The 10,886-nt window shown below is 60.8% G+C and overlaps 1 protein-coding gene and 1 long non-coding RNA gene across 3 annotated transcripts in view; one reads left to right on the top strand and one right to left on the bottom strand.

Annotated features, from left to right (window-relative positions):
• Window positions 1–5,045: 5,045 nt before the first annotated feature.
• SLC9A3 (solute carrier family 9 member A3) overlaps window positions 5,046–10,886 on the bottom strand; it is a 40,910-nt gene continuing 35,069 nt past the window's right edge. Inside the window, exons 10-17 of one of the 2 annotated variants that reach the window (XM_049105781.1) lie at window positions 10,382–10,511; window positions 8,780–8,895; window positions 8,063–8,192; window positions 7,660–7,836; window positions 7,407–7,479; window positions 6,897–7,010; window positions 6,378–6,621; window positions 5,046–5,157 (exon numbers count right to left, since the gene is read on the bottom strand). In XM_049105781.1, coding sequence (XP_048961738.1) covers window positions 5,154–5,157; window positions 6,378–6,621; window positions 6,897–7,010; window positions 7,407–7,479; window positions 7,660–7,836; window positions 8,063–8,192; window positions 8,780–8,895; window positions 10,382–10,511 — 988 coding nt within the window. In that variant the 3' untranslated portion in view covers window positions 5,046–5,153. Of the gene's footprint in view, window positions 5,158–6,262; window positions 6,622–6,896; window positions 7,011–7,406; window positions 7,480–7,659; window positions 7,837–8,062; window positions 8,193–8,779; window positions 8,896–10,381; window positions 10,512–10,886 lie in introns of those variants that run through there. The other variant, XM_025451332.3, reaches the window with a different exon arrangement.
• Window positions 6,103–10,773, top strand: LOC112662741 (uncharacterized). The gene is made up of 3 exons (XR_003138787.3): window positions 6,103–6,222; window positions 6,752–7,827; window positions 8,153–10,773. It is a non-coding gene; the product is annotated as an uncharacterized LOC112662741 (long non-coding RNA).

Below are 10,886 nucleotides of genomic sequence, written 5' to 3'. Positions count from 1 at the left end.
CCTAAATGGAATTAAGTGACTAAACACCAGATGCAGTTCTTAGAAATGCTTCTGGCTCAGAAGAGAGGTAACTTCTATAAACACGGAGCTAATGTCCTATCTCTTTGTGTCTGTGTTAAGTGTATGTTTTACCGTCTAGTGGGGAGTAAGTGCCAAATGTTTTCAAACTAATAAAGTCAACAGTTAACTATCACTAATTATTGTCCCTTATAACAGTAGAAATACATTTATTATTTCACTATCTGAATTTTCACTCGTTACTTCAGGAAAAAATAACGAGGGTGAACATTCAAATAATGACGGCAGATCCCCATGGCACATCTGGTCCTTGCGGTGTTCTTTCTCTGACTGTGGGATGGTCACCCCAGCTTCAGGGACGGTGGCGGCAATGGTGGCCGAAGCTCTGGCCACCTGGCATGAAGGCCAGGTGCCACATTCCAAGTAATGGGACATCTGACTTTGAAGGCAGTCCATTGACCAGGGTGGGGTGGGAGTGGGCAGTGGAGAGCCACGTCCCGGGGGGCAGGGGACAGTCCTCCAGGCCACATGCTGGGAAGTGGGTCTAACAGGTCAGGCAGCCTGCAGCCCGTACCAAGAACAGGTTGTGTTGGGCCACCGTGGCCTCACTGGTCTTGGGGTTGTTATTAGAACACTTGCCATTCAGTTGAGAGTATCTTTCAAGGTAGGGGATCTCCTTGACATTAAAGTTTAATTCATCGGATTTCCAGGGTGTGGTGGAGGGGTCTCCTGAACACCATAGTGTAGTCGTGTGAGCACAGACACTGATGCTTACCTGGAGGGCTGTATATAGTCCACGCACGGAGTGCCTGGAGAGGGAGAGCCACACGGGGGCTGCTGGCTGCCCCGCCCGCCCTCCTGGAGGTGGCTCGGCCCTGCGAGGACACATGGCTCAGAGCCAAGAGAAGCCCAGAGAGGGGCTCCCTGAACAGCAGGCCTGGGAAGAGCCAGTGGGGCTGCAACAGACACGGCGGGTTGAAGTGATGCTCCTCCCAGCCCCAGAGCACTGGACACGGATGGACACAGACAGATGTGGCCAGAGGACTCCCCACAGGAGCAGAGAAGCAAGGCCTTGGCCCCACCAGGGCCTCTTGGCAGTGAGTTTATTGTTTTAAGCTGACCAGTTTGCAGTACTTAGTTTTTTTTATTTATTTTTTTTTAATTTTTTTTTTTTTAATTTTTATTTATTTATGATAGTCACAGAGAGAGAGAGAGAGAGGCAGAGACACAGGCAGAGGGAGAAGCAGGCTCCATGCACCGGGAGCCTGACGTGGGATTCGATCCCGGGTCTCCAGGATCGCGCCCTGGGCCAAAGGCAGGCGCTAAACCACTGCGCCACCCAGGGATCCCAGTTTGCAGTACTTAGTGTAGTCCTAGAACTCCCGCTCCTTGGGACTCCTTCCGATCAGCTTTGAAATGGCTAAAATTTGATTAGACTCCTCTTAAAAAACTACCTGCAGACTTGGCATTGATGTGCTATTTTCTTTTTAAAATAAACATCAGGGACACCTGGGTGGCTCAGCGGTTGGGCTTCCGCCTTAGGCTCAGGGTGTGATCCTGGGGTCCTGGGATGGAGTCCCGCATCGGGCTTCCTGCATGGAGACTACTCCTTCTGCCTATGTCTCTGCCTCTCTCTGTCTCTCTCATAAATAAAAATTTAAAAATTAAACATCAAGATTTTAACTATTAAGAGATGTGTCTGGGGGCACCTGGGAGGCTCCATTAGTGAAGCGTCTGCCGTCAGCTCAGGTCGTGGTTCCAGGTCCTGGGATCGAGTCCGCATCGGGCTTCCTGCTCAGCGGGGAGTCAGCTTCTCCCTCTCCCTCAACTGCTCCCCTTGCTTGGTAAAAAATTTTTAAAAAATTAAAAAGTAAAAGATGTGTCTGGGGGTGCCTGGGAGGCTCTGTTGTTTGAGCGTTGGACTCTGATTTCAGCTCAGGTCGTGATCCCGGGGTCATGAGATGGAGCCCCGCGTTGGGATCTGTGCTCAGCAGGGAATTGGCTTCAGATCCTCTCTCCCTCTGCCCCTCCCTCCACACCCGTGCTTGTGCACTCGCTTTCTCTGCAGGGGCAGGTGTGCAGCTCTGAGTCGGGTCACCCACACTTCTGCCCTTCCATCAGCCTCCTCTTGACCGTCAGAGCCTGCCCTTGCCCACTCAGGCTCTGGGCCCGGCTCGGCCAGCCCCTCTCCTCAGCCCTGGGCCTATCCCCTCAACATCTCAGGGGCTTCATCTTTCCACTCTGGCTGGGTGGCTCCTGCTCTGCCCTTTCCAGGGCCTGCGCCCTGTGTGCAGGGATGAGTCTGAGTGCATGGTGGCATCCGCCCACCTATGGCTGGGACATGGAACCAGCTCTCGGCCAGGGTGTGCAGCCGTTGCCAGTCCCAATGCCCACCCTGCACCATAGAAGGGGCTGCCTCTGACATGCATGCATGTGCATGTCGATGTTGATTTCAGTGCCAGAGCAAACTGCCCCTTAAATCTCCTCCATACGATTTCTCACAAAGTTTCCACCCACAGTGCCTTGAAACAAGTTTAATAAACTTGATCGTGCAGGTGTGACAGGGTCTGTGATGGGCCCCTGCCCAGCGCATCCAGGGCAGCCCTGTAAGGCACATTGTTCTGTCATCAGGGGTTCACGAAATTGACTAAGATTACATTCACCAAATTCACATACACAATTTTCACCACTCCTAACTCAGCGTACATTTCTACTGGAGTTTCAATGAAAATTTTAAATCTCCTTTCACAATAGAAGATCACTAGTACACAGTACAGAAGCACTGTAACAAAGTTATTTTCAAGAAAATACAGAAGTGAGAATTAGCAACTCGTAGATTTGTGTTCTTTATAGTCTACCATAAAGTAGGCCAAAGTTCAGTACGAAATAAATAGGAATTTTTCTAATAAAAAATTTTACAACAGTTTTCCTAAGGAAATACATTCATAAGACGTTGTTTACATTCTGTTTTACAACGACAAGAACGGCTAGGATTCTTGTCTATGAAATGTATCCACAGCACTAGGGCGCATAGGACTGTCCACAGAGGAAACACCAGCACTTTCTCTAGGGCTTGAAATGTGGGATTCCACCAGGGAGGCTTCCTACCTGGACTGGGGTTCCCTCGTGGCCGTTCAGCAAACTGGCCGTCCAGCACAGAAAACCCTAGCCAAGCGCTGAGCCAGGAGCCATCTGTCAAACAGATGCATCACCTGCCGGTTTACTACCTCTGGTGTTGAGGGGATGCCTCTGACCCACCTTCCCCGACTCAGCCTCTGCTCTGCAGCTGGGAACTGGGCCCAGGTGAGTTGTTAAGGCAGCTGGAGGTGCCAGACCAGCTGGGCTGGGGACCCTGGAGGCCCTGGTGTGTCAGGGCCTCACTGATCTGGACGAAGCACTCTGCAGGGAGCGGACAGGGCATGTGCCCTCCTGGCCATGGGCCCAGTTGCTGCGGGGCCTGGGCTCGCTGACAGGCAGGTTTTGTTCTGCGGGTACTGGCTGGAGTTTGTGCTTACGGAATTGGTCATAATGGTTGCACGCTGTGGGGTAACTGTGGAAAGCCCAACCCCACCAGGTATGTGTGATTCCAGTAAGGAGAAGATCTGCTGCCATCAGGGTCAGGAGCTTCATGTTGCTGAACAGCCAACGGCAAAGGTGTAAACAGCAGATGTACAGCCTCTTTCCAGCAGTGTCCCAATGAGCACGATTAAAACCCTACAAAGTGCTACCGGCCTTGCTGTGAGGGCTGTGGGAATTTATACCATCACAGTGCGGTCCTGGCACAGCTGACGCTCCTGAGCAGAACAGGGCCGGGCCTCTTGAGAAAAGCTTCTAGGAGTGTCCGTAGAAGTCTTCTAGAAAGTCCGTAGATCTTTACCATGTCTTTCTCACGCAAAACCCAGTCTGAGGGCCAGGCCAGGGCACATGAGGGCCCCGTCCTGGGCTCACTGTGGCAGCCTCCTCACCCACCTCAGCCGCTCCCCACACTGGACTGCCAGACAGGGGTCTCCCTCTGGGGTGGGAGGTGAAGGGGACAGCCCTGTCCCTGAGACCCTGGAGGGGTGAGACGGCGAGCTACGACATTCTCAGGGCTGGGGGGGCGGGTCTGTGCGCTGTGCCAAGTCTCCTGGCACTCCACCGCGGGTCGGCAGCTCCTCCCACCGGGCCTTGACCCCATGAAGGTGCTTGCTAAGTGACAGCCCTGCCAGACTCAGCTGGAGCTGTGTAGACCTGTCCACACGGCCCGTGCAACCTGTGACACAGCCTGGGCCATCTCCCGGTGTCGTGTCCGTGGGACAGCTCCGGCCGGAGACCAGGTGCCCCGGCAGCACCTGCATCCACAGGCCGCCTCACCCACACCTGGGCCAGAGCCACCCCGGTGCTGGGCTCTGACCTCACAACACACAAAGGGTGAGCACGCGACAGTCCCTAAGGGGACAGGCAGTGCGGGGCACGGGGAGTGGGCCGGAGGGGCCAGGTAGGGCCGGGCTGCCCACATCCCCGAGGGGCGGGCCTGCAACGCAGTGTCCGCACCTGGCCGGCCCACGTCACTTCACGGGGGCTCCGTGTCCCTGGCAGTGTTGATGGGAGGGAGGACGCCAAGCGGCAAGGCCTGGAGCCGGACGGAGCCCACCTGCGGGGCGGTGACGCGCTGGGGCCGCGCAGGTGGCCGGCGCAGGTGGCCTCAGGGCCCTCGGCCCCGCCCGCCCGGCCCGCTCCCTGCAGGCGGCCGCGCCCGCGGACACGCCGGGGCCTCGGGTCACAGCGGCGTCTCCTCCTGCTCCAGCGCGTGCGGCGGCGCGTGGCACGACGGCGGCAGGGACGCGAGCTTCAGCAGCGCAGGGCGGCGGCGCGCGCGGGGCCGCTGGAACGAGCGCCTGCTGTGCACCCTGCGCGCCGCCGCCGACCGCGCATGCGCGCCCGGCCCCCCGCGGCGCTCCGGCCCCGGCCCCGCCCCCGCCTCGCGGTCGGACGGCGCGGCGGGCGGGGCCTCGGCGGGCGGGGCCTCGGGGGGCGGGGCCGCGGCGGGCGGGGCCGGGCTGCGGGCGCGCGGGCGCGGGGAGCGCGCGGGGAGCGCGGGCTTCTCGGCGGCGGGAGGGGACGCGCGTCCGGTCAGCGGCACGTCGGAGCCCGTGTCACCTGCGGGGGAAGACGGCGTGAGCGCCGCGGGCAGCTGGCGGGGCCCCGGGTCCCTGCGGGGTGGGGCGGGCGGAGCTGCCACAGCCCCCGGGCGGGGACAGAATCACGGGGACACCCCGGCCCGCGGACCCTTCCCCCACCGTCGTCCAGGGCCCCCACCGCCACCACCGGGACAGTCTCAGGCCGTGGCCTGGCCGTGTGGCCGGCGCGGCCCACGGTGACCGGGTCGGGGGAGGACTAGCTCCTGCAGCCCCTCGACAGGCACCTGTACCGCGGGGTGTCCAGTGTGTGCCCGCCCCGCGGCCTCTCCGGGTCGAGGAGGGTGTGGGGTTCAGAGGCAGAAGCCGGGAGACGGCAGAGGAGCAGCAGAAGCACCCGGAGGTCCTGCCCACCCGGCGTTTCCCACGAGCTCACTCCCCAGTAACATCCCCCCAGCCCCCCACCCCACCCCGGCAAAGCGAGGCTAAGGCTGCACCAGGCAGCGCCCCTCACACTTGCTGGAACACCCCACAGGGAAGGGATGGACGCCCCTTCAAGCCTCCGTAGGAGAGAATCACAGCAGCTCCTGCTTCAGTTGGAATAAGTGGGAAAGCCCCTCCTGCGCTGGGGCAGGTTTCCTGTTTCCTCCCAAGCGCCCACCAAACACCCAAAGGAAACATGAAATGAACCCAAAACCTTGCATCAAGGGGCGAACCCTCTTTCCTGCAGAGTAGGTGCCACGCCCCTGCCTGCCACCTTGCCTTGCCCCGCCCCCCAAGCCCGCCTGCTCTGGCCTCCCCTCCGGAGAGGGGGGCTGCTCTGACCTGGCGAGGCTTGCCCCTCCGCTCCCCTGGACCCTTTCCTGGAGCTCGTCTGTATGAGGCCGAAAGGGACCCGATGCTCTTCTCCTGGACTCACTTCTTTCACATGGGCCTTTCCCAAAGCCCCAGGGCCTTCAGGGAGAAAAAGAGATGTGCCCACCCAGCCCCCACCCAGCCCTGCTCTGAGCTCAGGACAGGCTCCTGGCGGAGCCCGGGGCTTAGCCATCTCAAACAGCTCTGGATCCTGACATCTCAGCGGGAGAAGGTGAGACTCGGAAGGGTGTCCTAAGAAATGTGCAGCTGGAAAAGAGGCTTAGAGGGAGGAAGAGTGAGCAGAACTCAGGTCCAGAGCCAGAAAGGCAGCCAGCTAGGGGAGAGGAGCTGAGGAGAGAGCAGGTGTCAGGCGGGGTCAGGAGTTACATGTGCGTGGACTCAGGGAGGGTCGTGTGCGGCTGCTCCTCGGGGCCATCGGCCTGCAGAAAGGAGTCCACGGACTTGGTGCTGAGGCGGAAGGGCGCCAGGCGGTGGAAGTTGCCCGGAGAGCAGGGGATCTGCACACGAGCCCTCTGGGAAGGCACCACTGTCTCCCCGGGGGACAGCCAGGGTGGCACCCTGGAGAGGATGCCCAGGTCCTCATCCGGGGAGAAGACGGGGTTGTCAATCCCTAGGAGAAAGGGCAAAGGTGAACCTGGACAGCAGGGAGGAAGGGTGCAGCTGACAGTCGTCCTGCTGCCGACACCTGGAAGGTCACTGGAAGGTATCTGGGGTCTGCTGTGTCTCTCCATCTACGGCAGGCCAGGCAGGTGACAGCTCCCTGCTCCCCGCTTGCAACTCACCCCCACGTGGACCCAGCACCAGGCCTCCCTGGCCCTGCGGACCCCATAACCACCAACGACGTGCCCACTTCTGGGGCCAAGGAGGGCCGGGCCCAGCCCTCACCTGAAGGGGAGTCCGTCGCCGTGGCGTCTTGAGTGATGTTCGCCAGGAACTCGATCCCCCCACCCGCTTCGGCACCGTAGTCGGGAGCCTCCTCTGGGTCTGAAAGTTCCAAATCTGGTGGAAGGGAGGGCAGCATGAAGGACGTGGGCTGGCTGCAGACACCCCGCTTAGTGCCCTTAGCAGACAACCCCGAGCAGCTGGCAGAGCACCCCAGGGTCATTGCCCATCCCATCTGGGCGGCTGGCCGGGTGGCAGTGCCCACACAGTGCATCCACCCCTCCTGGCCCCATGCCTCCTCCCCACCCAGCCTGGCCCTTGGGCCCGGGAGTGTGGGACCCGCCTCGGGGGCGCTGCCCACCGGCCCCAGTGCCTGGGGCCCTCACCTGCCCTGACCTGGCTGCTGAGGGGAAGGGCATCCGTGGCAGGATGGCCCTCTGCACCCCGGCTGCCCCATCACCATCCCTGGGTCCTGCTGGTGAGCGTGCGTGCTGCCCCGGCCCCAACCCGTACCTTTCTCGTTAATGGTGAAATTGTGCACGGGGCTCTCCAGGGGCAGTTTCCCGTTGGGAATACTGCTATTTCTCTGAGAAGCAAAAGGAAACTGTTAGCGGGTGTGGGCACAGCCGCACCCGGGCCCCAACGGCCCCAACCGTCCCCAGGAGAGCTCTGCTCTGTGAGGGGGCTACAGGTGCAGACTCCCACAGGCCTGACCCTGCGGGTGTGACCCCTGCCCCCAGGCAGCCCCACGGTCCCTGGCCCTCACCCGCTTCTGGGCACGTTCCCTCTTGTACAGCTTCGCCGCCTTCTTGTTCTGGCCGATGCCCAGCTTGGCAGACTTGAAGGACTCCAGGCGCTTCCGCATGGTCCTGTGGAAGATCTCCTTGTCCTGCTTCTCGTCCTCGTTGGGAGTTAGCTCGTGCCGACTGTACAGGTGCTTGTACTGGGGCAGAGGCAGGCGGGACGGTCACACGTGGGGTGTGGGAGGACAGCTCACGGGGCGGGGCTGCCCCGACCCCAGACAGACAGATCCAGGTGCGGGAGAGCCCAGGCCACCGCCTCCCGCAGCCCTTCTCAGCCTGAGCCTTCACTGCACTCTTGTGAGGACCTCTGTACCAGGGTCGGGAGGGGCCCGAGGGCTGAACCCCGCCCAGACTCTGCACACCCACCTCCTGCCGGGGCTTGTACAGGTACTGCTGCAGGGTGTGGTGAGTGACCATGTCCTCCGTGTCACGGATGCTTCTCCTCCTCTGTTCCAGGGACTGCATGTCCAGGCACACCGCACTGACATTCTCCCTCCTGTATGGGGGCCTCAGTGATCGTCTGGCCTTCCTGCCCCTCACCCCTGAGCCTGACCACCACCGGCCCCCTGCCCTCCTAACTCACCCCCCTCTAGCCCAGTACCTGCACACCAGCTGAGCAAACCCCAGCCATGCAGCCCTACAGAATCAAGAGGTCCAGAATCCAGGACCAGGGGTGGGTGTAGGGGCACCAGGGATGAGGCCTCAGCCCCAAATCTCCATCTGGCCCTCCCCGCTCTTAGTCTCACATCAGGCAAACGCTAGCATTTACTCCAGGTGCATCATGCAGGGGGACACCTGGCACCTGTGTGCACACCCTCCCTGGACCCCTCAGGGGCCCAGCCAGGGGTCTTTATTCGACCCCTGATGGCTCTCAGTTCCCCTAGATGTCCATTGGCCAGTGTCTGTCCAGAGGGGCCCTGCTGCCTGTGCCCAGGAAGGCCTGGGAAGTGCAGGTCAGGTCAGGCAAGACCCTGCCCACAGCAGCCAGCAGCCACTAGGGTCACGGCAGGGGTGGGGGGGTGGAGGGGCCAGGGGTAGGGGATGGCCTCTTCTGGCAGAGCCGGTGTGAACCTGGGCACGTACAGGAGGTAAGACACCGAGGCCTCCACGGTTGAGGGCCGTGGTGTGCTGAAGTCCACGTTGACCATGTTGTCAGTGCTGGGGGAGCGGATAAAGGCCAGGGACCCACGGCGCTCTCCCTGTGGGCAGGAGACAGTCTGTGTCCACGCACAGCATGGCGTGCCTCACAGCCAGGTGACCGCCAGCCCCAGAGAGCTGAAGCCACAGTGAGGCCACACTGAATGGTCGAAGAGGAAAGGGAAGAGGGAACCCTGGGTCCCTGAACCAGCCCCTTGGGGGCACGGGGTGCCAGGAGACACTGCAGCTCCCCACAGGACTGGGGAAGTGCCCCCAGGGCCCTGGGGACTCCCAGCCAGCCACCCTCAGTGCCCCAGAGAGGGGAACAATAGAATCATGGGCCGGGGCACGCGGTGTGGTGGGCAGTGGGGGCCCTGCCAGCGCCTGCACCTCCCATGTGGGGCTGGGGCATCACTGTGTCCCAGGGACACACTGCACACACAGTCAGGACCGCGTCTCCTGATCCCTCATCCCGGCTCTAGAGCCCCTGAAGGCGGAGATCCGGGCATTGAACTCTCCCCACCCAGGGCCAGAGCGCAGACAGCAGGTGTCTTGTCCTGCCGGGGGCTGCAGCTCGTGGACTGGAGCCCAGGGGAGTGGGGTTGGCCCAGCACAGCTCAGTAGGTGCTCATCTGCCTGCGGCCCCTGCCCGCCTGTGCCTGGGAGGGACCCTGGGTTGTGCTGGGGCATCGGGCTGTACACCGGTGTGGACAAGCCCCTGGAGATAGGGATCCATGTCCCCCCTGAAAGAACAGATGCTTCTAGGGCTCGGCCACACCCTCTACGAGGTCAAGGGCTTGCTAAGAGGGCTTGTCCCTCCAAAGGGAAGTGCAGACCTCTAGCTCACAGGGCCCCATGTGGGTCCAAGCTGGCGAGGCGCCAGGTGACCTTGGGCCAGGGGCCATGTGTGGGGACACAGTGGGGCAAAGGCAGCTGAGTGATCGATGTAACGACCAAGGGATGGTCACACGTGTGCACTGAGAAGCCAGGAAGTGCCACTTGGAGGCCTGTGGCTACCAGGGAGGGGCCAGCCAGACTGTGTCCCCCGAGGAGTGGGTTTAACCTGAGAGAGACCTGTATGACTGAGTCACTCTGACATCCCCAGTCCCTGGGAGGCTGTGGGTTGGCGTAGGGCACGCGGCCTCAGACACTACGGGATCCAGAGTCACCGTGCGGCCCATGTGGCAGGGCCTGTCCCTCATCCTTATGTGCACCTGGAGCCCACTCATCTACCTCACACTGCACGGCTGTGCATACCGTGTGCACACGTATGTTGGGGGCATGACTCCATGAGGCCCTAGAGTGTCCTACAGAGAGCCGTGGGGGAGGGTTCTGTGCCTCAGCTCCCACAGCCATTCTCGGGGTATCGGGGGACCCATGAGCTTCACGGGGTGAACTCGTCATTGACCCCGGCATGGTGCTGCTGGGCCTCTGGGAGGGCCTTCCCTGGCCCAGTGCCTGAGACCCCAGTGGCTGCCCACATCCCATGTCTGGGTGTTGGTTCAGCCCCCAGCGCTCACAAAGAGAACACATGGAATGTTCTGGTACCTCAGCCACATAGCTGATGGCATCTTTCAGGTTGAGTTCATGGAAAACATTGAGAATCCGATCGCGTGACTTCTGAGCAGACTTTCTCATAAGGATTTTGCTGAGGAATTTCCTATCAAAATTGGACCACCTGGGGGGGGGGTTCAAAGCAACACAGACGTCAACGCTGGGGTGGCCCCAGGATGGACGGGACCCTGGCAGCAGGTGGGGGTGGGGAGCAGGGGTGTGGTGGGCCCGGGTCTCCCACTGCCCAGACCTGTATGCACGGGTCTCCCAGGAGCTCAGACCAGGGGACACCCTCCCACCCCCCACCCTGATTTTTATTCACCCAACAACCACAAAGGTGAGTTCTAAAATGAAAGCAATAAACATCTGGGGTGCTGGTTCCCCATCTGTGCTCTGTTCCTTCTTTCCTGCCCGAAGGCCTGTCTCACCAGAATGTATGTGGAATTATGGATTCTGTTTTCTCATTTAATACAGTATTGCAGAGCTTTCCAGTGACTCT

This window comes from Canis lupus, chromosome 34 (assembly GCF_003254725.2).
Source record: "Canis lupus dingo isolate Sandy chromosome 34, ASM325472v2, whole genome shotgun sequence".
Taxonomy (NCBI): Eukaryota; Metazoa; Chordata; class Mammalia; order Carnivora; family Canidae; genus Canis; species Canis lupus.
This window is presented reverse-complemented; position numbering and strand designations above follow the sequence as displayed.